Source organism: Rhincodon typus, chromosome 20 (assembly GCF_021869965.1).
Source record: "Rhincodon typus isolate 14 chromosome 20, sRhiTyp1.1, whole genome shotgun sequence".
Lineage (NCBI taxonomy): Eukaryota > Metazoa > Chordata > Chondrichthyes > Orectolobiformes > Rhincodontidae > Rhincodon > Rhincodon typus.
In genome coordinates, this window is record NC_063351.1 from 28,163,490 (window position 1) to 28,188,950 (window position 25,461).

The window sequence follows — 25,461 nt, forward strand, 5'->3', positions numbered from 1 at the left end:
GCTGTGTTCATCCAGCTCTACAACTTGTTATCCAACATTAAACATTGCTACTTCCCTGAAACACTCTTCTGACAGAGAGCTTCACGCCCTACAGAACATGCATTTACAAGTTTAGTATTGGTGCAAATCAATTTCAAGTTTGGAAAACGCTGGTGTCAATTGGCTATTGAACCGTGGAAAGATTCCGCAGTGGAGTCAAGGCTTCTTCCAAACCCGTTTTTTAATGCTGATTTGGAGCAAAACGTTGGTTAGCAAAACACCTTCTCAACTCTTGTCAAAAAAAACTCTAACACCACGTAGTGAGGTAGGCTGGGCGTCAGTTTAGATATCATTTGAAAGATGGTACATCTAACAATGCAACACAACTCCCATACTATGTTGAAGTGATAGTTGAAATTAGACTATTAATCCTGAAACAGGGGTTAACAATGCAAGCGTTCGTTTTGCAATGGTCTATTTTGACTTCAATCGTGATACAAAGTCTAAACCAAAGCTTCAATAAAACCTCCAGAATTAACCAATGCCCAACAGATTGAGGTTATATTTACGTTGTGACTGCGCCTTCCGCCTCGGAACAATAATGTAATAAGTGGTCCCTAATTCTTAATGACAAACAAGGTACCGTCCATTCAAATAAAAGTAAGAATTTGATTTGGGATCGTTTAATCGTTAATATGCTCATTAAAAGGATGAGATGATAAACTGGATTATCGAAGGGCAGAGATGAGCCGAAACAAATGTTTCTTCGTGTGATGCAGAAGCACAAAGCAGAACAATTCACAATCTTTTTCACAATAAGGCGATCTAGAAGTGTCACATCTCACAACCAGATCGCTCTGAGTCAGGGATGTTCTATTTAAAGCAAGAAAATCGTTTCAGTTTTGCGGAAATTAATCAGGGGAATGGGCTTTGTCGAGCGTGTAGCAAATCTAATCTCTCTTTTGTGTAAATTTGGCTTGCTTGAATTCGCAGTAATTGTGAACACCATTCCTCTTTTGTTAAGGTGCCACTTAGTCCACGCATAATTAGAGATCGCAGTGGCTATGGTTTAAAAAAACCGTTTGGCGTGTGATGTGTGATCTAGATAATGGTATTTTCATCAAAGGTAGCAATTACATTCATTACCGAGATCCGCGTGGCAATCAGGAAATTAAGTGGTAGCGAATGAAAAGCTTCTTATTCTTTTTATCTCTGTTTGAAATGCACCATGTTGAGCTGAAATGGGGGAAATAAATACTGAATCTGAAAAATAAAGTCTTCTTAACCTTTCAGTGTAATGAACTAGCAGAAATACCAAGGACAACTACTATTATGCACTTTTCAAAATGAATGGTTTCATTCTGAGTAATTTCTCATGCAAGTTTTAAATTAGCCCAACATATGATGCAAGTCTTTAAAAGCTCCAGGGCCGGTAGGATTAGTGTACTGTTCTTTTCACACGTAAATTAATTGTTTTGTGTCCTATAAATTGCAAACACCGCATAAATCAACCAGTTTAGAGACGTAATTCCTATTTCCTTCTAATTACCCCTTTAAATTTGAATTAGGATTAAGTGAATAACTGTGTGACTTCCTGAGCAAACAGGTGTAGAGCAGGACTATTAATATTCAGAGCTGCACACAATAGACAACACTATCAAATCTGATCCAATTACTCCGTTCAGACATACGGGCACAAGTATGAATCGAGACAAGATATACTTGGTATTTGTTTCGTTAGGGTGACAATTTAAATCGACCTGTCTCCCTCAATTTGTACTGCTTTGTTTTAAATGCACGTTATAATGTAGACGATGTACAATAGAGACCCGTAGAGAACCGTGTCTTTTGGTCACTAAGGAAGACCCTGATGTTTCACTGTTTTCTATAAATCACAGATGAGTAGCGAAATTACTTCAATCTATCCCGAATGCAGATTCCTATTTGTGTAGGTCTCATTCTGTCGTCGTATGAATAAACTAAAATGCAATCTCCATTCTCGTTTCTTTTAAATATAAATTCTTAATTTATTATGCTTTTTATTTCTGTCTTTTGATATGTTGGATCTTTGTCTTCCAGTGTTTTTTTTGTTCTCAGCTCCACCCTTGTTTCTCTTTACATAATTACTGGATATCCTTGTAAATGGCATAATTTCCTCAATCAAAACGTGTTTTCTTTCCTTCAATTTGCAGATCACTTCATTGTTTCTTCATATACTTTTCCTCTTTTTTTTCTATTTTGCCATCCCTGATAAAATAAGATTAAACAAGCCAAAATATTACATCAGTTCTCTTCTATAATTATAGACTTCAGTTACAATCCCTCTTTTTTTTCAAACTTTAAATTTCTTGTTTTAATAATCTGTTGTACTTAAGTCAAGATGCTTAGAGTTTCAAGAATTGTTCCCTGGAACTAATCAAGGTCTGACTCCAGTGAACTTGTCTGTGAGCCAGACAGTGTCAATAACTCTGGAGTATCTGTGACAAAAAAAAACATTGCCCAGCAAAGATAGGGTCTAAGTGTACAACCAGAGAGTTTTTGATGTCCACACACCAACTCAAACAAAACTGGGTTCAGACAAAATGTAAGTTCACATTGTATTTTGCTTCCTTTTGAAAAAGTAAATTCAAATCTGTAACATGGTACTTAGCAATCTGTTGAGTAACATCATAATACAAGACTGTAGCTATATACCATAATTGGTCTGCAACGACTAGATTTGAATTTAAAGCACTTGTAACAAGACTGATTAAGAACCACAGTTCTGGAGGAATGTGCAAACCTCCAAACAACCCTTTCGCCCAGCCGTTCAAGTGCTACCTGCCCACCATGTGGTAGAGTCTACAGATCTTGCATTGGAACTATCAGCCATTTGGGAACCCATTAAACCAGAGTAGAAGGACACCATCCTTGATCCTGATGGATAGAATAAAAAGAGAAAGAAGATTGACTTATGCTACAGGTTTTGCCTCCGACTTTCTCACTACATGTGAAATCTCTACACATCTCTTCTCCCTGCCACTAAGTGAATGTAAATGTATGGGAGAGAGATTGAGAAAACAGTATCATCTGCTTTCTCATGATTCATTTCTTCTTACCAATATTTTATGCTCTAAAACTGCTGGAAGGATTTTGCATCAAAGCAATGCAAGCCCAACTCATTGCCCGTACTTTAAAATTAGCATGAAACAGCAGTACTGAGAAAATATTTTCACCAGAAACTTTTTTAGTCTGTTAAACTGAAGAAATAAAGAGCAATTTGTTATCAACCATTTCAGTACATTAAGTTTTTCTATTTTTTGACAATATGTATCTGCCTTCTATAAAATATACAGTTAAAACAATGACAAGATTCTCCTAGGTTTTTAACATATAAACATTTTAATTAATTCATAGCCCAGAAAATTAAAAATCTCATACCTCAGTTATACTGCATTTGAGGGAAGAATAAAAGAGAACTCATCCAATTAACATCTTGATTTGTTATGATGGAAGGGTACACATGGCTGGAGGGTTTTAATTGATATATCGAAACAATTATCAGCTCGAGTAAATCTTCATTGGAATGAATAATTAATTATTTCTTCAAATACAATATAATTTAAATCTACAGAAATTTTTTTAAAATGCTGTAACCATTCATTAAATATCATTTAGATCTTTGTATCATACATGCCTGATATACATTCATTTCTCTTTATAGAACAATAGATAGAAAGAATGAGAGGAAATATACAATGAGAAATGGAATTACTCTATTTGCAATAGAAACAAAAACTCTACACTAAAAATGTGTACCTTTATACACTTCTTACATTCGATCCTTGTATTTATTTTTTAACATAGTTTCTAACTTTTTACAAATTGACCTAAATGGTGTGATATGTACTAAATGATTGGAGCCAAAGCACATGTACTATTCTTTTAAAGAATCTTGCCGGATGTGAACATGTACCACTTCAGGATCTTTCATATTTTCTCTTGTTAATTTTCTAATCTTTTAAAATCAGCCATGAGTCTTTTTATATTCAAATACCACCCTGTTAAAGATGCTTATTATCTGAATAGTAATTCTGAGTTATCCCACATTCATGTAACTGTATCCATAGAGGCAATAGAGATACAATGGTGGTTGTGATAAGCATCAATATATCAATTAAAAATCTCCAGCCATGTGTACTCTTGCATCATATTGAAAATGACACAATGTCTTTGGGGGCAGCATGTAGACAAGGAACAAGTGGTGTAACTATGTAGAGACAGGTGCAGAAACTATTGTCAGAGATTCTCTGAGTTTCTTTTGATAGACAAGTGTGAAATCAAGTGAGGGCATTTCCATTGTGCGGGACAATAGAAAGGTTTTGAAGATAATGGCATGGTAAACCATATTCACAATGACAAAAATCGAGGAGGACCAAGGAAATAAGAGAGCAATCAATGTTAGAATGATGAGGAGCCATGTTGCCAACATGGTAATTAGGGCTGGGAAGGTTGTGGTAAGTATAGGCAAGTGGAGAAACATCAGTAAGGGGCAAGTTCTTACCTTCTGTGAAGGAAGTTTTAAGTTAAATTCATGATGTTCACAATGATGACATGGGTAGAAAATATCTTCGCTATGAGTGAATGGCTGTTCTTGAGAGAAACATGGAGAGGCCTTGTGTTCGAAAGATCGAAAGAAATTTTAAAATGTCAGTGAGATTATTCCCCAGTGACACACTATAAAACATGATTGAGTGACAGGAAGTGATGACTACAAACAAGATCCAAGAGAAGCCAATGTAAAAGGAAATAGAAACAATAGATTTGGATCCAAACCAACAGCCGCAATGTGCACAAACAATGATGACAGAGAGAACTTAGCTTATATAGGCAAGATAAAAATTAGAAGAAACTTGACCTGATCATAATTAGGGTACATCGTAGGATCCAAAGTTAATGCCTAACATTCAATCGTGAGATAAAGTTGATTTGCAGACTAGGCAGACTCAGCTTGGAGTATTGAATAATTAATCTAGTTTAAGTTTAAAGACAGTTATGGAGATGCAGCAAATTTGGGGGTCAAGGGTCGAAGTTTTAATGGACGCAATGCTGATGGTTATCAAGTGGGAAGAAGGCTTAGGAGAAATGAAGGTTGGACTTTAAGCCATCAAGGGCTGATGCAGAAAGTGTTTAATAATGTCAATTGTGTGCTTCTAAAATCTGATATAACAACAGGGGAATGAAGAGCAGGTGGTGTGAAATCCAATGATCAATACAATAAAGTCAAGAGATCCAATTATCTTTCTCTAAAAATATGTATTGAAGCAGTTGTTAAATATGTAGTAATAGAGTGTATTCCACCCTTTTCTACGTCTTAAAAAGATATGATTATAATATAAATTGTAGTCACTATGCCATAGGTTTCCTCATTCCATGTGGTGATCTATACTTACATTGAATTGGCATTTAATTTCCATTGGATGATTGAACTTGATTCATAGAATTGTTACAGCACAGAAGGGGACTATTTGACCCATCATGTCAGCACTTTGAGCGAGAATGAGTGCCATTCAAACAATGCCATTCTCCAGATTTCTCCCATGACCCTGTGCATTCTTCCTTTTCAGTTAATAATTTAATTCCCCTCTGAATGCTTCAACTGAACCTGCTGCAACCATACTCTCGGGCAGTGCATTCCCGACCTTACCACTCAATGCACGAAAAATTCTTCCTCATGTTGATTTTGCTTTCCATTTTAACTTTTTGTTCTCCAGTCATTGATCCCTTCATGAGTAGGAATGGTTTCACCCTACCTATTTCATTCAGAACTCCTTATGATTTTGAATGCTACAATTAAATCTGCTCTCAGCCTTCTTACCTCTAAGCAAAACAATCTTAACTTCTCCAATTTATCTCTATAACAGAAATTTCTCATCTCTGCAACCAATCTCATGAATCTTTTCTGCACAGTCTCCAGTGCCTTCATGTCCTTCCTAAGGTGCAGTGCTCAGAACTGGATGCAATATTCCAGATGAATACAAACTTATCCAAGTTCAACTCAACTTCCTTGCTCTTGAACTGAATGCTCCTATTAATAAAGCCCAAGATACAATATGTTTTGTTAGCCTTTCTTTCAACCTTAAATGGCTTAAGCACATTTACAAACAGGTCTGCACCTGCACTCCCATTAGAATTGTGCTCATTATTTTATACATTTTTGTGTTTTTCTGCCAAAAATGAATCACATACACTTTTCTCCACTTTTAACTTCATCTGCCACCTGTTTGCCTATTCCAACAGTTCGTCCGTGTCGTTTTGAATTTCTACATTATCCTGTTTAAAGTTTACAATGCTTTGAAGTTTTGTATGAACCACAGGTTTTGAAAATGTGACCTCTGCGGCAAGGTTTAGCTCATTAATATGTATATCAGGAAAAGCAAGGATCCAAAACTGATCCCGGGGTAACTCCACTGTAAATCTTCCTCCAGCTCAAAAAGCCATTATTCTGTTTCTTATTATGCAGCCAGTTGTGTATCCATGTTGCTACTGTCCCTTTTATTTCATGAGTTATAACTATGAAAAGTTTATTTTGTGATATTGTGTTGATGACCTTTTGGAAATCCATGTACCAAATGAAAACCAGTCCTCTGTTATTCCTTCAATGTTTAGACAGTTTTACAATCTAATTCAGTTAAGTTGAACACGTTAATTAGTGCCAAAATTAGACTTTGATTTTGATTCGGCTGGGTTTGTGACAGTCTGTGTGAAATGCTAATAGTAACTTGTATAACAGTGTGTAGCTGTTGTCATAAAGAGCTTGGATATCCTGTGAAAAAAAATTTAGTGTGGTGCTGTTAGAAACTTGAAACATGTTTTGGTTGGAATTTCCCCTTGCACTCATTTAAGATTCTTTAAATGAAAGGAAAATTGATAGCAAAGATCACATGGCATCACGACTCTGATGCTGTTGTACACTATGCATGGACCAGTCAGCATGACATTGGTAGTGGGGAAAATGCTAGAGCCCATTATAAAAGATTTAATAACAGAGCAAATAATACAAAGAACTGCAGGTGATGGAGATCTGAAACAAAAACGAAATGAGCAATTTATGTTTTTGTTAATACAGAGCATTTGGAGACCAGTGGCAGGATTGTACAAAGTCAGCATGGATTTACGAAAGGAAAATCATGTTTGACAAACCTGCTGGAATTCTTCAGGGATGTAACTAGCAGAGCTGATGAGAGGGAGCCAGTGGATGTGGTTCATTTGGATTTTTAGAAGGTTTTTGACAAAGTCCCACATAAGTGATGTAAAATTGAAGCTCATGTGATGGGGGTAATGTACTGAAATGGATAGAAAATTAGTTAGCGGACAGGAAACAAAGAGTAGGAATAAATGGATCATTTTCAGATGGCAGGCAGTGACTAGTGGGATACTGCAGGGATCGGTGCTAGGACCCCAGCTATTATAATATATATTCATGATTTAAATGAGGGAACTAATGTAATATCTTCAAGTTTGCAGATGAGACAAGGCTGGGTGGGAGGGTGAGCTGTGAGAATAGAGATGTGTTTTGGACAAACTGAATGAATGGGTAGATGCATGGCAGATGCAGTATAATGTGGATAAATATGAGGTTATACACCTTAGTAACAAAAACAGGAAGGCAGATTATTATTTGAAAGGCTATATGTTAATTTACTATGAGAGTTGGGTGTCCTTGTAAACCAGTCACTGAAAGCAAGCATGTAGGTGGAGCAGCCAACAAAGGCAAGAGGTTTTGAGTACAGGGACTGAGATGCCTTGGTGAAATTGTACAGGGCCTTGCTGAGACCACACTTGGAATATATATGCAGCTTTGGTTTCCTTCTCTAAGGAAGTATGTTCTTGCTATGGAGGGACTCCAGTGAAGGCCTACCAGACTGATTCTTGGGATAGCGAGAATGATGTGTAAGGAGAGGTTGAATTGGTCAAGATCATGTTCACTGGAGTTCAGAAGAATGAAAAGGGAATCTCATAGAAACCTACAAAATTCTCACTAAACTAGACAGGGCAGATGCAGGAAGGATGTTCCCAATGGCAGGGAATCCAGAACCAGCGTTGCAGTCTAAGAATACAGTGTAAACCATTTAGGACTGAGATGAGGGGAAATCTCTTCACCCAGAGAGTGGTGAGCTTGTGGAATTCGTTACCACCGAAAACAGTTGAGGCCAAAACATTGTATGATTTCAAGAATGAGTTGGATATAGCACAAAGAACTAAAAGATATGGGGAAAAGCAGGAACAGGCTATTGAGTTAAATGATCAGCTATGATCATAATGAATGGCAGAGCTGGTATGGAAGGATGAACGGCCTATTCCTGCTCCTATTTTGTATGTTTGTATGAGTCCAGTATGTCTCTGCTTCTGAACTGAAAGGCGTTGGAAAATGTTTTTTGTATACTTTTCACAGAGACTGATGAGCAGCAAGTTCTCCTTGTGAAGAGACCCAATAGAAAAGACAAAGGGGCTGTTAATTATGGTGAGGGGAAAAAGAGATGCAAAATGGTTGTGAAATAAGGAGTGAAAGGAAGAGAATGGGCCCTCTCTTCCTAACAGCAAAGTAACAAGACACAAAAAAAAAGCTTGGAACAAAAACAGAAGTTACTGGAAAAGCTCAGCAGGTCTGGCAGAATCTGTGAAGAAAAAATCAGAGTTAATGTTTGAGGTTTGGTGACTCTTCCTCAGAGCAGAGTTTGTTCCCTTCCCTTCTTGGACTTCGCTGTTTCCATTTCTGAGGATAACCATTACAAACCCACCAACTCCCATGGTTAACTTGACTATACGTCCTCAAATTCTATTTCCTGCAAGGACTTCCATTTCTCTGTCTCCACCCCATCTATTCTGATGATGCCACATTTCATCAGGACTCTAACGTTATTCTTCACAGATGCTGCCAGACCTACTGAGCTTTTCCAGCAAATTCTGTTTTTGTTCCTGATTTATAGCATCTGAGTTCTTTTGGTTTTTACAAAAAAATGCTAGGCTATACAGGGAAATGGAGAGAAAACGTATGAAAATGGAGAATAGACATAAACTGGTCAGTTTCTGAAGTTATGGAATTCAATGCTGAGATTTTGAGACTTTGAAGTGCCTAAGTGGAAAATGTATTGTTTCTCAAAACTTGCATTGTGCTTCATTGGAACATTGCGGCAAGCCCAGGACAGAAATATTAGCATGATGGCAAGGTGGGTTATTGAAATGGGAAGTTGGATCAGTCTTACAGACAGAAGTGTTCCGCAAAGAGGTCGCCTAGTCTGTGTTTAGTGTCACCAATGTAAAGGAGTCCACATTGCGAGAATGAATACAGTAGACTAGATTGAATGAAATGCAGGTTAAGTGCTGTTTCACTTGGAAGATGTGTATTGGTGGCAGGGAGAGATACTCAGTTGAGGAAAAAGGAGGTCATGTCAGAGGCAGCCTCATGAAATGTGCCATCATCAGAATAGATGGGATAGAGACAGAGAAATGGGAGTCCTTGCAGGAAATAGAATTTGAGGACGTATAATCAAGATAACTGTAAGAGTTGGTGGATTTTTAATGGTTATCCTCAGAAATGTTGTGGCTTGCCAAGCTTGTTCGTTGTTCTGCAGACATTTCATTACCCTGCTGGGGAATTCCTAGAAGCCTGGTAATCCACGAGAAAGCCATCAACAAACACATAGAGCTCGACCCCATATACACTCCATTGTGAAGGAAAACCAGAAGTGAAGTAATCCAGCTCAACGGACTCCAGAGTTTAAACAACAGGCAGGAAAACACAACAGCGCTTCATCAGAGGCTGCACTCATGATGTTACCCAGCAGAGTAATGAAATGTCTGAAGAAAAACAACGAACCAGCTCGGCGAGCCAACTAACCACAACATCCACAACCCAAGCTACAAATCTACTCCAAAACCTTATCCTCAGAAATGGAAACTGCAAAGTCAAGGAAGGGAAGAGAACAGACAGATGGAGTGGTTGAAGATGAGAGAAGGATGGAACTTAGAAGCAAGACATGTTTTTTCCAATTCTGGATGAGAATAGGCAGCAGCACTAAACACATCATCAACGTATTGGAGAAAAAGTTGTAGGTGGGAGCCCAAGAAGGACAGGAACAAGGAATGTTCCACATACCCCACAAAGAGACAGACAAAGCTGGGACTCATTGTAGGGACACATCATCAAATCTTTAACTCATTTTCTCCGAGTCAAACAATTTGTTCAAATTGAGAACGAGTTCAGCTGGACGAAGGGGGATGGTTTTAGATGGAGACTTACGTAGGCCTCTTTTCAAGGAAAAAGCAGAAAGATTCCAGGCCATCTAGATGGCAATATGTGTCTGAACATTTTGATTTCAAAATGCACACCACTTTCATTGAGGTTTCTTGTGGCAGTGTCCCCACCTCTATGCCATAAGGCCTGGGTTCAAAGTCTCACTCGCTACAGAAGTGTATCATAACATGCCTGATCCCTTGATTATTAGACTCTAAATGTTAACACTGTTTCTGGCTCCACATATGCTGTCAGACCTGCTGAGTTTATCCAGTTTTTTAATTTCAGATTTCCAGCAACTGCAAAACGTTGACCTTTCTCTTAATGAAAATATATTTACCACTTCCACTACCCATTTCAATCAATGACCAGATGAGAATGCCCACCATGATCAAATGAGATTCAATCCATATAAAACTGTTTAGAATTAAAATTAGTTTTACCATGGTTCCAGGCTGGTTTGCTAAAGCACAGCTAACAGTGCCATCTAGTGCTCAAATGTGGTCAGTGACAATTTACAATATGAACTTTCAAGTCAACCAACTGCAATGTATGTCTGAGCGCTGTACTAAACTTGCCATTTATTGCTGTTCATCATGATACCTCTCATTAAATAGCATATTCACACTAAATTGTAACACTAAAATCCAATGAAGTAATTCTGTACCAGTTCTGACCAGAAAATGACTTTTAAGTAGGGAAAATTCCTCTTTAATTCCTGAAGTCTTAGCAGTATTATGGATGTTTAAACAAGGCACCTCCTGTTCCTAGGCCATTCTTAATTTTGAATATCTACTATTATTAGATCTAATTAATATCTTTACAGGACATGTAAAACAGTTCATTTCAAGAACTGAAAAGCCTATTTCAAAATATAGGGAAAATGCAGGGAGTGCAATAATGTCAGAATTAGTACCAATGTGATAGACAGCAACATTGTAAATGGGTTATCAAGGAAGAAGATACAGATATAATACAGGGTGGAGCTGGAGGAGCATAGCAGGCCAGGCAGTGTCAGAGGAGCAGGAAAGTTGACGTTTCGGGTTGGGATCCTTCATCAGAAAATTGGTTTTAATTGGAGTACAGTTCTGATAGGTCACATCAGCCATTAAGTCTTTTCTCCTTTGGTATTATTTCTTGCCATTCAAACACGTCATTACATTTCCATCCTCAAAAATCTGTGACCCTTGTACACTACCCCATTTCCAAACTCTCTTTTTTCTCTTCAGTCCTTTAATGGTTTAATGCATCATTCTTAACCAAGCTTCTGCCACTGCCAATGTGCTGAAACAATCCTTTCAAAGTCACAAATAACTCACATGTGACAGTGACTGTGGTGTACCATCCCTTTTCTTCCTTCTTAACCTATCTCATTCTTCAGCATGTTTCACCATTCTCCATTGTTCAGTTGTGTGGCATCTCTTTCCATTCTTATCTGTCCAGTAATAACAAGAGAATCTTCTGCATTACATTTCCTTGCACTCCGTGCTACCTCTGTGGAGACTCCACAGGACACTTGTGCTATAACCAATCTACGATCTTACTCAATTCCATGTCACTGCTGAAATCCAACTCTTCTCTCTTAGCCCTTTCACCTTTTAGATTTGTTGTGCTCTTCGTCTACCATCCAATATTGGATGAGCAGAAATTTCTACCAGTATTGGGAAGATCAAAGTTATTGAATTCAACAATCACCATAAATTCCATTCCCTAGTCAAAGTTCTTTCTCCTGTCATAGTGAGGCTGTATGTTGTTCACAAGTACAGTATGTTGTTTGACTCTGAGTTGAGTTTCTGACTCCATAAATCTCTCCATCACTATAAATACTTAATTTTAGTTCTATAATATTTCTTGTTTCTGCCTCAGCCCAGTTGCTGTTGTTGAAAACTTAAAAAGAATTCCAGTGGTCTCCAGGCTGGCCGCCCATCTTCCACTCTCCATAAACGTCATGCAAGTCTTTTGCCAATATCTTAAATTGTACAATGTCCTGGTAACTTAACAGCCCTGTGCTTATTGATCCTATTCACTTCTAGTTCAGAAAATCTCAAATTTTAAAAAAAAAATCTTGCCTTCAAATTCTTCCAATGCCTTGCCCTGCCTCCAATTTTACAATCCTTTAAGGATTCTGCATTCCACCAAATTTTACATTTGAGCAGTATTGAGTTTAATTGACCATGATTGGTGGCTTTGTTTTAGCCAACTAGACCCACGCTCTGAAGTTCTTACCCTAGATGTCTTGCCTCGTTTCTTTTACTATTTTTTAGGTTACCGGTCCTAAAATCTCCTTATGAGATGTGGTGTAAATTTGGTCTCTTAGTGCTCCAGTGAAGTGTCTTCAGATGTTCTAATAGTGTTGAAAAGATGCTAAATTTAAAAAAAAAAATTGTCTGGATTTACTCAACCGAGTCTTCAGTTAATTCACACCAAGAAATGGCTGAAGGCACTGGATACTGCAAAGATGATGGGGCCTGAGCATAGTTTGATGTGAAAATGTGGAAAATTGTCTAGGCGTGTCCTGTCCATGAAAAACAGAACAAGTTCAACTTGTCATCAGTTTATTCTTGATCATCAGAAAAATGATGGAATAGGTTATTAACAGCACTATTAAATGGCTTTTGCAAAAGAATAACCTGCTCATTTACACTCAGTTTGTGTTCTGTCTAGTTACTCAGTACTTGGCTTCATTACAGCTTGACCAAACAGACAAAAAAAGGCGACTGCACTTGATGTAAAGGAAGCAGTTGAATGAGCAAGTAATCAATAAGCTCAAGCAAAATTGGAGTTAATGGCAAACAGGGGGAAACATCTCCACTAGTTGGAGCCATACCTAGCTGGATCCATACAATGGTAGATGGTTCTGGTTGATGGAAGTTTATTATCTCAGGCCAATGACATCACTAAAGGCTTTCTCAGGATAGTGTCCTTGACCCAATCAACTTTAGTTGCTTCCTCAATAACCTTCCCTCCAGGAGGCGAGAATCCAAGATGTTCGACGTTGTACAATGTTCAGCATCCTTTGCAACTTTTCAGATATTGAAACACTCCGTTTCTATCTGTAGCAAGGACCTGGACAACCTTCAGCCTTAGGTTGATAAATAGCAAAAAAACATTCACACCGAACAAGTGCTAGGCATTGAACTATCTCCAACAAGAAAGAGAACCTAACCATTTCCACTGTCCATTACATTAACAAGCTGAATCCCACACTTCAATATTCTGGGGCTTATTATTGACCAGAAACTAAACTGGACCAGCCATATAAATAATGTGGCTAAAATGCAGATCGGAAGTTAGGAATTCTGTGGTAACTCTCCACCTGTCTCTCCAAGTCCTGCCCAATATCCACATGGCACAAATGGAGTGTGTGGAATACGCATCACTTGTCTGCATGGGTGCAGATCCAACAACACACAAGCTTAGCACCATTCAAGTCAAAGCATCCCAATTAATTGGCACTTCATCCACTAGCTTCAACGTTCATTCCCTTCACCACCAATGCACAGCAGCCAAATGCATCATTTACGACGCACTGGATTACCTCACGAAGGCTCCTCCAAAAGCACCTTCCAAACCCACAACCTCTACATCTTTGAAGGAGAAGCACAGCTGATGCATGGGAAATCCACAGCTTCCAAGTTCCCCTCCAAGCCATACACCATCTGACTTGAAACTATATTGAAATTCCTTTACTCTGGCAGTCAAAATCCTGCTTTTCCAACAGCGCTGTTGGTGTTTCTGCAAGGATTGCCTTGATTCGGGAAGCCAGCTCACTATTGCCTTCTCTAGGACAACTGAGCGTGGCCAATAAATGCTGGCTCAGGCAGTGACACACATATCCCCATGAACAAATGAAAAAGGTCAGGGAGATTTTTTTTAAAGTCGTATCGTGTTGGGGGTAGAGGGAAGAGAAATAAAACAACCCCCACCCCACAAAATTACTAAAGTAGACCAATTAATATACCAAAGTGATAGTAATCTTCAAATGTATTTAAGCTCATGATTCCCATGACAGAACCATAAACCAAAATAATTAAAACTTACCAAACAGAAACCATGTTAACTCTGATTTCTCTTCACGGATGCTGTCAAACCTGTTGAGCTCTTCCAGCAACTTCTGCTTTTGTTTCAAATTTACCAAACAATCTCCAAATGAAATTACCAACAAGATTTCACTTTTGAAGTGTTTAATTTATTATTAATCAGAACCACCATACATTATGCACAATAGGTAGTAAACAGCAAGTTACAGCAGCCAATTCAATTGTCCTCACCCAACTTCTACATAGTCCATGTTCCAGTCAGTCGCTAAACAGCTAGATTTCCTAGCTCAGAGGAATGAGTCTAAGAGCAACACCAAGTATTCATTTAAAGACTAACAACAACTAATTCCACACAAATCAAAGACTGAATTTAAACTTCATTGCTTGTATGGCTCGATACCATAATTTGTGTGCAACCACATTTAAAAAAAGGCAAAACCCAAAGAGTGTATTAGTGCATTATTTTACACAGAATCATACAGCACAGAAAGTAGTCAGTCATTCAAACCGTTGTGCACATACTGGGTCTTTGAGCAGCTGTCCAATTTAATCCCAAATCCTATGTTTCTCCCCATAATCCTGCAAATTAGTTTTCTTTCGGTACATGTTCAAAACTTTGTTTGGAATCAGATTTTATCAGCCTTATAGGAAGTACAGTATTGAATTTCAACAATTGTATAAAAACAAAACAAATCTACTTCTCTCAATTGTTCTGCCAATTAATGTAAACCTATGACCACTGGGTACTGTTCAATTAGGAAATTAGTAAAGCCCAAAAATGTATTATTTTGTCTCACTTCACCATGAGAAATAGACAAATAATTTTATATATGTGTAGGAACAAAAGATATAGAATTAGGCCATTTAGGCCGTCGATCTTGATCTGCCATTCAATACGATCATAGCTGATCCTTTTTCTCAACTCCATTGTCCCCAATACACCTTGATGCCTTTAGTGTCTAGAATAAGAGAAAACCACAAAGTGGGGACCACTTACAGTAACTTCCAATCTGCCAAGAAATGACAAAAGCAAAATACCAACTGCAAAAGTGATTCAAGAGTTCAAACAGACTACAAAAACTTGCTATATTTTAATTTTATTGCTAAAGAGCTTTTTTCTCCTACAGTACAGATACAGATTCATTCAAAACATAATGGAGATATTTGATAAAATCAGTAATTTATTAAGTTGATCTCTATTCATGCAGGAACAAGTGACGTCAGAACTCAAAGTTCATTTGTTCGAAGTTGAAAGAGGAGCTTAATAAATTGATATTAAAATAATTCAAGCAAAGTGTTATTTGAGTTTACTTGTGAAGCTTTATTGTAATAAATGGAAACCACTGTATACAGAAGGCAAAACAATTTTTTGAAACTGCACTGTTTTCTTGTTATTCGCAGTAAATGGTGTACTCTTAATAAAGTTTCATTGAAGCCGTTGACGACAAACAGCATGATTAGAACCCTTGATCCATCAATTTTGCAATTGTGTTCAGCTGGATGTTTGAGGTTCCTTCATATATTGAACCTGGAAAAGCACAATAAACTGGGTTACAATTCATAAAGATCAATTCAAAAAGCAGAGACTAGATCAACAAAAAAAAGCTTGTTTTTGCAGTTGCTTTGGGTCCATTACACTACAATGACTCTTGTACTGACAGGGTGACTGCTTGTGATGAGTAAATTCAAGCTAGACAGGTCAATCTCAAAAAAATACTAAAAACACATTTTAGTTATGTACTTTGTTCAAACGTTTTGTTTTAGGGATTAAATTTTGACAGTAGAAAATTGGATTAAAAAAACAACTGGAACACCTTGAAGTTTATTCCATTTAAAAGGTAAGGGTCATGTTGCTTTAAGAGGTGAACAGCTAGGAAAGACAAGGAATTAAAATGCTGGGCTTTAGTGACTAAGAGCACCCAAAAGAAAATGGCAGTTCAGAAAGCTACCCATGTTTGTTTAATAGAATCAGATTACAAGAAATGGAACCATAAAAAAGCTTTAAAGGGGCCTGCTTAGGTAGACACACAGTGTCTTCAAAACTTGTGTTAGAACTAAATCAGTTTAAAAAGCATTCAATAAACCCTCAAAATCAAGTTATGGACATCTTGGAACAGGCTGCAGTATCAAGATGTTGGAGATGAAGGAAGTTCTCCACTTTCAACTTACTGAAGTGGCATGTTTACTGGGTGGGGTCAGGGCATCTTGAAGCTGGAAGTGTGCTGAAGCAAAGAGGCGGGTGTCATTGGCAGACTTGGTCAGGACAGGATAGGTCCCTGAAAGTCACTGGTAATTAACTACAATCAATAGTGGGGTGAAGGAAGCAACACTTGTTGATACACATTGAGAAAGATTGGGGATTAAAGAAATTCAGCAGCAGTTCGCTGAAGTGTTTGACAAAAGTGGAAATTCTGCCAGTAATTAGACACTTGGGAGCAGTCACAGGAATCCCATGAACTTTGTCTCTTGAGGAGAGATTTAACTACCAAGACATGAACAGTCTGATTTGGAGAGGCTCTGAAGGCATCTCCAAGGCTAGATCATCAAAAGTAAAGAATTGGAGTCCGTTGTAAAACAAAGTTTTAATGAGATTTGTTCACCAAAAAAGAGTCATTAATATCTGGCTAGGATCTGTCTTGACCCCATCAACTGGTTAGACTGCAATCTGCAGGGTGTTCAACCACAATTTCTCTGTGAAATTATTTATCTGTGTTAATCCTGAATGTAAACAGTCCAAGTTATATACTCGGTGCAGATTCATGATATTACCCATTCAGCATACCAATTTTGTCATTATTACTTATGTTTGTTTTGTTCAGGTTTTGATCATAAAGCATTTGTGATTTCTCAATTGAACTTGGAATCCTGCTGCTTATTTTCTTACCCTTGATTCTTCCACTTTTTTAAAAATGTTATGGGTTATCAGAATAGATAATACAAATATCCAGCTTGTCTAATATTCTCATAATAGAATAAAAGTTACAATTACAGATAGTCTAACCCATCACTACCACACTGCTTTAATCAATTACAAGGTGAAGTTTTACTGAACGTGATGGACCACTTCAGCAAGTCAGGGATTCAGGTATGAGGTTTAATCTATTGATCCTTCTCTTCTCCTCATGCCATCCTTTAAACAGAAAACGTAAACACTACTCCATTCATGAAATTTCATGTATTAGTTAGCAAGGGAATTCAAAAATCTTTCACTACCTTGAAAATAAATAATCAATCAATCTCAAATTCTGAATATATATTACCAATGAATTTGCACAAATCACAAAAGATTTTTTTTTTACCTATTTTACAATCACGATAGTATTTTTCTATTGGATAGTCTTTGGTGAAGCCAACTCCTCCCATCCATTCAATACATTTGGCAGAAGTCAAGGCTGCTACCTACAAAAAATAAATAGGGAAGTAAGTCTTGTCACTTCTAGAAAAATTCAGATCATATCTATGGGTATATGTAACTCTTCATGCATGCACCTAGCAAAACTAAGTTTTTTTCCATACTTTATTTTCTCTCAGTAAGCTTAGCAAGCACCTAATGTCAGGCTCTCTATGGATGCTGCCCTTTAAAGTAATGACTGCAGAATGGTTATGATTTGATGTCCCTTGTGATTTTATGTCTGTGTTACCTTCACCTGAAGAGAAATTTATCCAGACTCTTTTCAACATTACTCAAGCTCCATGTTATAAAGCAGGATTAGTATATTGTGAAGAAGCTTTGGAGTTCCAACATATTCTTTGTTTCCCAAAGTTAAAATTTTAGAAGGAAAGTTATATTAAATGTATTGAAATAAATATATCAATCTTGTCTAACAAACACTATTCCTCAATTCAACCTGATCCGTATTTGGTTCCTAACCTCAGAAGTGTAATATTTTGCCATACAGGCTTCTTTAATAAAGGGTTTCCCTGCTTCTTTCAGTCGAGCAGCGTTGTAAGTAAGGAGTCGTGCAGCTTCCAACTGGGTTGCAATCTGAGAAATCTGGTGTTGCATACCCTGTAAAACAAATTTAGAGTTACAGAGTCATACAGCAGGGAACCAGACCCTTTGAGCCAACTCGTCCACCCTGACCAGACATCCCAATCTGACCTAATCCCATTTTTCAACATTTGGTCAATATTGCCCTAACGCCTTCCCATTCACGTACCCATCCAGATGCCTTTTAAATGTTGTAAGTGTACCCATCTCTACCACTTCCTCGATTCTTAAAATAACATTCTAAGCAAAAGATCTCTTTTGCTATTTGGAACGCTATAGCTATGCATTACTCAACTTGTTTTGAGGTTAGCTGCAATTATTTTTACAAAATTATTGAAAATCACAAAATTTACGGTATTCTAATTTATGCTCACTAGATACATTAAGTATCTGTTGCAAAATATACCTCAGAAATAGATGAAAGGTTCAGATTTTCTAGTCAATGGCAAACAAACAGCACTAGCCATACATTACACTTACACACACCTAAGACTTTTCACAGGCTTTTGGAAAGGAACTTGATCAAATTAGAAATCCAAATAGTACACCAGCCTCTAGATAAAATCTGCAATCTTTGCAAATTGGGCAAGCAACTGTGTAAACTCCTTCAGCTATCAGATTAAAGAATCCTTACTGACACGTGCAGTCAAATCCAGGAAGTATGACTCAGAATAGCTAATTCAATGACAAATCATAAAGAAAAAGCAAAAATATTCTCATCTTTCTTCCTCTCTTCATTTGCAATTTAAGGAATGCAAATCTGCATATGTAAAAGTTAACTGTCAGGTCAGAGAGGTTTTTTTGATAGTATTTGTGTCCTAGCACGTAGTTTAAAATTTCCTTAGACTTAAAATGGATAAGCCACTTCTTTCTGTCATTTTAAGTAACTATTCATCCTGCAAATACCAAGCTCCAAGCTTTTCCATTTATTTGAATGCCGAGTCTTGTTGCAGTCTTGGTAGAGTGCAGCTTCAAGCAGAGAAGGGGTTACTCTGACAGTAACTTCATGATTTCCATGTATAGTACAGTGGGTGTCCCTGACTACCCAAGGACTGTAGCAGTTCAAGAAGATGGTTCACCATCATCCTCTCCAGGGCAATTAGGGATGGGCAATAAATGAAGACATGTCCAATAACACCTACATCCCGTGAATTTTTTTTTATTTTAAATGCAGATGTCAGGTTGTCAGAGTTACTGTTCAGTATTCTGTTTGGTAATGCTAGCCAAATTGCTATTTTTAACTACAAAACAAAAAAGGTCAAGCTACTGAAGAATTAAGCAATAAATCTGTGTTAGTGGTTGAATAATGGAGATCTTGCTACTTTTGGATTTCCTCCTGTTAGCTGATGAAAGAATATTATTCTGGTCAGCTAAGTTGTAATTAACACTGCTGTTTTACGAAGGAGTGATTGATCGCCACTCTGATAACTAAAACTGAAATACCCAGAGAAGCTCGCCTTGTACTCTGTTAAAAGAAATGTAAAAAATGGTATAACCTGCCTCTTATCCCCAATCGGTTATAAAAGGGTGCTTAGATTAAAGAAATCCCTGATGCTCAGGTTGCAAGTAACGAGTAACAATTTATTTTATCTAATAGTTAACAAATTAACTGAACTACTAACAAACCAAATCATTCCCCCTTAACTACTAACTTCTCCTGAATAAAACAAAATTCTAATAGTATGCTGTTCTAATAGATAAAAGTCCTGCTTATATAAAGCAAAATTAATAAAAAAATTAAAACTTAATCTCTTGAAATTACAGCCAGGATAAATCTTCCGGAATGTTCTTTGCATTCTCCACTGTTCTCCAGTCAGGAATGCCTTCCTCTACCAAATTCTTGTGTCAGGAATATTAGCTAAGAGTGCTGCAGTACCTTTATTTAGATGGTGCTTCCTCTGAGATCTTAGAAATTTCTGAGAGAGCCAGTGGTTTTCTCTTTTAGAGCTGATAGCTGTTGAGAGCTGTTCTCTTAACAGACAGCAGTTTACTCTTACACCGAATTTCAAATGCCCTCTTCTTTTATACCCTCGATGATCTATTAATTTCTTACAATAGGATTGGTCCTAAGTTGTCAAAACCATTGGATCCAAAGCGAAGTGGTTTTTGGCATCTAAGGCGTGGTTTAAACTAATTGGCTAAATTCAAAACCTGTTGTCTTGGTAAAAATGCTACTTTGCCTGCTAACAGTATACCCCTTCAATACAAATGTTTCAATTCAAGATGTCTCTGTGCTGCTGCTGCTGCTGCTGACTGCAGACTTTTAAAAAAAACTCCAAACCTAGAAAAAAAAACACATCAGTTTTTAAAAGGGACCACACACTCTTCCCTCTCATCATTTTACAAACATCAAATATTCTAACATCCTGCCTTCCAATCTGCAAATACTCTACCCAACTTCGCAACACTGTTTGTAACATAACAATGCCGATTTATGGATCTGGAAATTACTTTTGGCACAATAAATGTAATAGTTATTAACCAATATTTAAATATTATACAACAGCATCAACAGAATACCATACAAAAAGGCACTGAGTGAATCAGTGAATTAGGAATTTGTTTCTTTACTTTGATACAGTCCATTCTCTATCAGTGAAAAGGTTGTAAATTAAATGACTCTTACAATAAGATTTGTGTCCACATAATTTGAATTTCCTCTGCTAAGATTGAAATTGTTCATCTGCAAATTGTTTTATTTCAAAGTCTTCTTTTCATTGACTTATCATACAATAAGCCATAAAAAACAAAGCATCCTATCCTGAAACAATGGTCAATGTTTTTCTCATCAGGACATATTACTTCTGATTTCTGCCCTTGTCGTAAAACAGATGATCTCCCTGCAACTGAGATCATAGGTTCACCATATAGAAAATGACTGATATGAAAACATCTTTCAGTCCAATCATTCTATCTTGCGTAATTGATATCTTGTGTGTTATAATATGTACACTTTCCATTACCTCCAAAGTCACACGACTTCCTGACGGGATCAAGTTCAGAAATAAAATGAAACTCACTGACCTGCCTACACATTCAAAACAAGGCCAGATGATCATTCTTGCCCTGAATTTTACGCAGCACCTTTTGTGATCTCAGCCCAAACTAAAAACAGACAAACTTCATGCTTAAAGGAATTTAGACAGTCAAAATGCAGGGCATGAGCTTGCACTATGCACTATGTTCTGAGATCTACCATTCTGTGGGAAACAAACTACCTTCTGGCGGCTAACCTAGATCTGGCCTTACGGAATTTAAAACTGAGAGCTAGAGATGTAGATCCACGACATGCCACTGAACACAATGACTACACTACAATTCACAACACATAACTGTTCATCATTAATATTAAATTGTAAATATATCTTTCAGAAGGTCTACAAAGATGACAAACAGAGGAAGTGATATTTCACAATAGCTGAAGAGTGGTCATTTGTGCAGAACAAGGTTCTACTCTGCTATGGCATTGTACTATTTTCTGACTCATAACATCCTTCTTGATCAGAGAATTGTTACTGTGCAGGAGGAAGCCATTAATCCCATTCTGTCACTGGTTTTCAGAATGAGCAATATGACTTAATGATACTTTTGCCTTTTCCCCAGAATCCTCCATTTTGTTTCTATTCAAATAATCATCTAAGGCTTTAATTGAACCTGCCTTTGACAGACTCCAAGACACAGTATTTCAAACCCTAAATACTCACTTTCTCACATGCAATTTGCTTATTTTGTCATTTATTTTAAATTTGTGCCCTCTCGTTCTCGAACCTTCTACGAGTGGGGGCAACTTCTTTCTACCTACTCTGGCCAGACTCCTCATGATTTTGAAACCATCCATGAACTCTCCCCTTAGTTATCTTCTCTCCAAGGAAAACAGCCCCAACTTCTGCAATCTATCTTCAAACTGAAGTTTCTAATTTGTGGATCCATTCTCGCAAACCTCTGTCATACTCTCTACAATGCCTTCACATCCTTCCTGAAGTGTGGTATCCAGCGCTATACACAAAATTGCAGCTGAGATCAAATTAATGTCTTAAACAACATAAGTTCAACATAATCTCCTTGCTGTTGTACTCTATGCCCTTATTAATAAGTCATTAGATACACTATGTTCCATTAACTGCTCTCTCAATCGGTCATAGAATCAGAGAATTTTACAGTATAAAAGGAGGCCATTCGACACATCTTATCTGCATCGGCTCCTGAAAGAGCTAACCCAGCTAGTCCCATTCTCCAGCCCCAGCTCCGCAGCCTTCTAAATTCATCACTTTCCCATAGGTATCCAACTCTCTTTTGAAACCTCAGATGGAATCCACCTCTACCACTCTCCCAGGTAGTGTTTTCCAAATCCTAACAATTCTGAGTAAAGAAGTTTGTCCTCATCTCACTCCTAGCACTCTTGCTGACAATCTTGAAATTGTGAACCCCAGTTACTGAGAAATCAACTAATGGTAACAGAATATTATTCTTTACTTGACAAAATTGATCTTTGAACACCTCAAAGTTTGAACACCTCAATAACATCACCTCTTAATCTTCTCCACTCCAAGGAGAATAAGCCCAATTTCTCTGATCTTTTCTTGTAGCTAAAATCCATCATTCCGTGTATCATTCCAGTAAATCTCCTTTGAACTCTCTCTAATGCTTTAACATCCTTCCTTAAATAAGGTACCCAGAACTGAACACAATACTCCAAATGTGGTCTGACCAATGATTTGTAGAGGTGAAGCATCACTTCCTTGCTTGTATACTCTGTCTCTATTTATAAATTTAAGGATCCTATAAGCCTTCTGAACAATTGTTTCAATTTGCCTGGCCACCTTCAGAGAATCATGCATGTGAACACTAAGGTCCCTCTGCTCTTGTACTCCCCTCAAAGTTGTATCACCTCACATTTCTTTGCATTCACATTCGCCTGTTAGGTGTCTGCCCATTTGGCCAACTTATCAATGACCCTCTGAAGTCACTCAACATCATTGTCAATTCACTATTCTCCCTAGCTTAGTATCATCCGCAAATTTAGAGATTTTGCCCTTGATACCCATCTTCAAATCGCTTATATAAATCAGAAAAAGCAACACCACTTTCAACTTGTGCCCAATCTGAAAAATACCCATCTATACCTACCCTTTGTTTCCTATCTTTTAGCCAACTACTAATTAATCCATGCTGCCAAGGAACCATCAATCCCAAGCGTTTCTAATTTGCTAACCATTCTGCCATGTGGCATTGTTTCAAATTTGTCAGACATGATTTTCTCTTCACAAAGCAGGTTGACAGTCTAGTATCAACTTATTTTTCTCTAAGTATTTATTTAACATCCCAATTTATGGCCTCTATCAGTTTCCCCACTATTGATGTCAAGCAGACAATTCTAGAGTTTCCTGGGTTATCCTTTGCCCCTTTCTTAAATAATGGTGTCACATTTGCAATCCTCCAGTTGCCCAGGACTAATCCTGTGTTCAGAGAAGGCTGGAAAATTCCTGTCAGCAGCTCTGTGATTTGCTTCCTTACCTCTCAGCAATCCAGGATATATCCCATCGGGCATCATGACTTCTCTATATGAGGCACTACCAGCTTTTTTAGCACCTCTTCTTTACCTATCACTATACTGCTCAGTTGTTCAACACCCACATTTTCAACTAGGCCATTGTCACCATCTTTAATTTTGGCAAAGACAGAAGCAACATATTAGTTTAGTCTCTCTGCCATTTCCTTTGCTTCAGTGAGCAGATTATCCTACCTGTTCCTTATGGGCCCCACTCTATCCTTCACTAATCTTTTAGTATCAATATGTTTGAAGAACATTTTGCTTTTTGTTTTAGCGCAGGCTGACATCCTTTCCTCATGTTTCATCTTAGCCTTCCTTATTCCAACCGTAGCCTCTCTCCTGCGTTTGAGATATTCTTCCTGAGTTCTATTATTATTCCAGTATGCATCCTACACCTTCTTTTTCTTATTTTCTCATCAATATCATTAGTCATCCAGCGTACTCCAGCTTTGGATATCCCATATTTATATATACCTAGCTTGCACCCTATTCATCTCTGTTGAAATTCTCCCATTTTCATCTACTTCTGTATCCATCAAAATGCGTTTCCAATCAATATGCTCCAGTTCAACTTTTAGACCCCTAAGATCTGTCCTTTTTTAGTCTGGGATCTTAATCATTGATTGACTTTTATCCTATTCCAACCTAACATTGAACCTTATTATGTTATGATTGTATTTCCCAAATGCTGCCCCACTCTGATGTTCTCCACTTTGCCTGCCTCATTTCCTAGTGTCAGATCAAGCATAGTTGTATGGTAGGACTGGAAATATACTGTTCCAAAAAGTTCTCCTGCACACATTGTAGGAACTTTTCCTGTTCCGTGCCCCACACACTATTTCTTTCCCAGTCTACTCTAGGGTAATTGAAATTACCAATTATCACAACCCTACTTGTCCAGCAGATTTCTAATCTATCTACAAATGCTCTCTCCTACTTCCTCCCCATCATTTGGAGGTCTATAATAAATACCCAACAAAGTCACCACTCACTCTCTGTTTCTCACCTCCAACCACATAAATTCAAATTCAGGAACTGTGCCTCATTCATGGGCAACGATATTATCTTTGACCAAGACTACTACACTTCCTCCTTTTTACCCACTCTGTTTCTACTATAAGCCTGAGAATGTGGGGTGTTCAATATCCAGTCGGTCCTGCCTCATTTAAACGATATGTACATTTACACCCCGGTCCCTCTGCTCCTGCATACCTTTTAGTGTAGCACTGTTCATTTTATACTGTCCCTCCCTGTTCTTTCTACCAAAATGCATCACTTCGCACTTCTCTGCATTGAACTTCATCTGCCACTTATTGTGTCCACTCCTCCAACCTGTCAATGCTATTTCAAAATTCTGCATTGGCTTTCTCACAGTTTACAGTGTTTCGAAGTTTTATGTTGCCTGCAATCTTTGAAATTGGCCCCTGTGCACCAAAATATAGAAAGTTAACATATATCAGGGTCCCAATATGAACCCCTGGAAAATTCCATTACAAATCTTTCTCTAGCTTAAAAAGTCTCCATTGACCATTAGTCTCTGTTTTTTTTAAAATCACTCAGCCAATTTTGTATCCACATTGTTACTGTTCTTTTATTCCATGAGCTCTAACTTTGCTTGTGCAGC

General features: G+C 37.6%; 1 protein-coding gene across 1 annotated transcript in view; it reads right to left on the reverse strand.

Moving 5' to 3' along the window:
* Positions 1 to 14,422: 14,422 nt before the first annotated feature.
* Positions 14,423 to 25,461, reverse strand: part of acadsb (acyl-CoA dehydrogenase short/branched chain) — a 60,562-nt gene continuing 49,523 nt past the window's right edge. The window contains exons 9-11 of the mRNA XM_020527487.2: positions 18,167 to 18,304; positions 17,595 to 17,694; positions 14,423 to 15,823 (exon numbers count right to left, since the gene is read on the reverse strand). Of these exons, the coding sequence (XP_020383076.1) occupies positions 15,753 to 15,823; positions 17,595 to 17,694; positions 18,167 to 18,304 (309 nt within the window). The 3' untranslated portion in view covers positions 14,423 to 15,752. The remainder of the gene's footprint in view (positions 15,824 to 17,594; positions 17,695 to 18,166; positions 18,305 to 25,461) is intronic.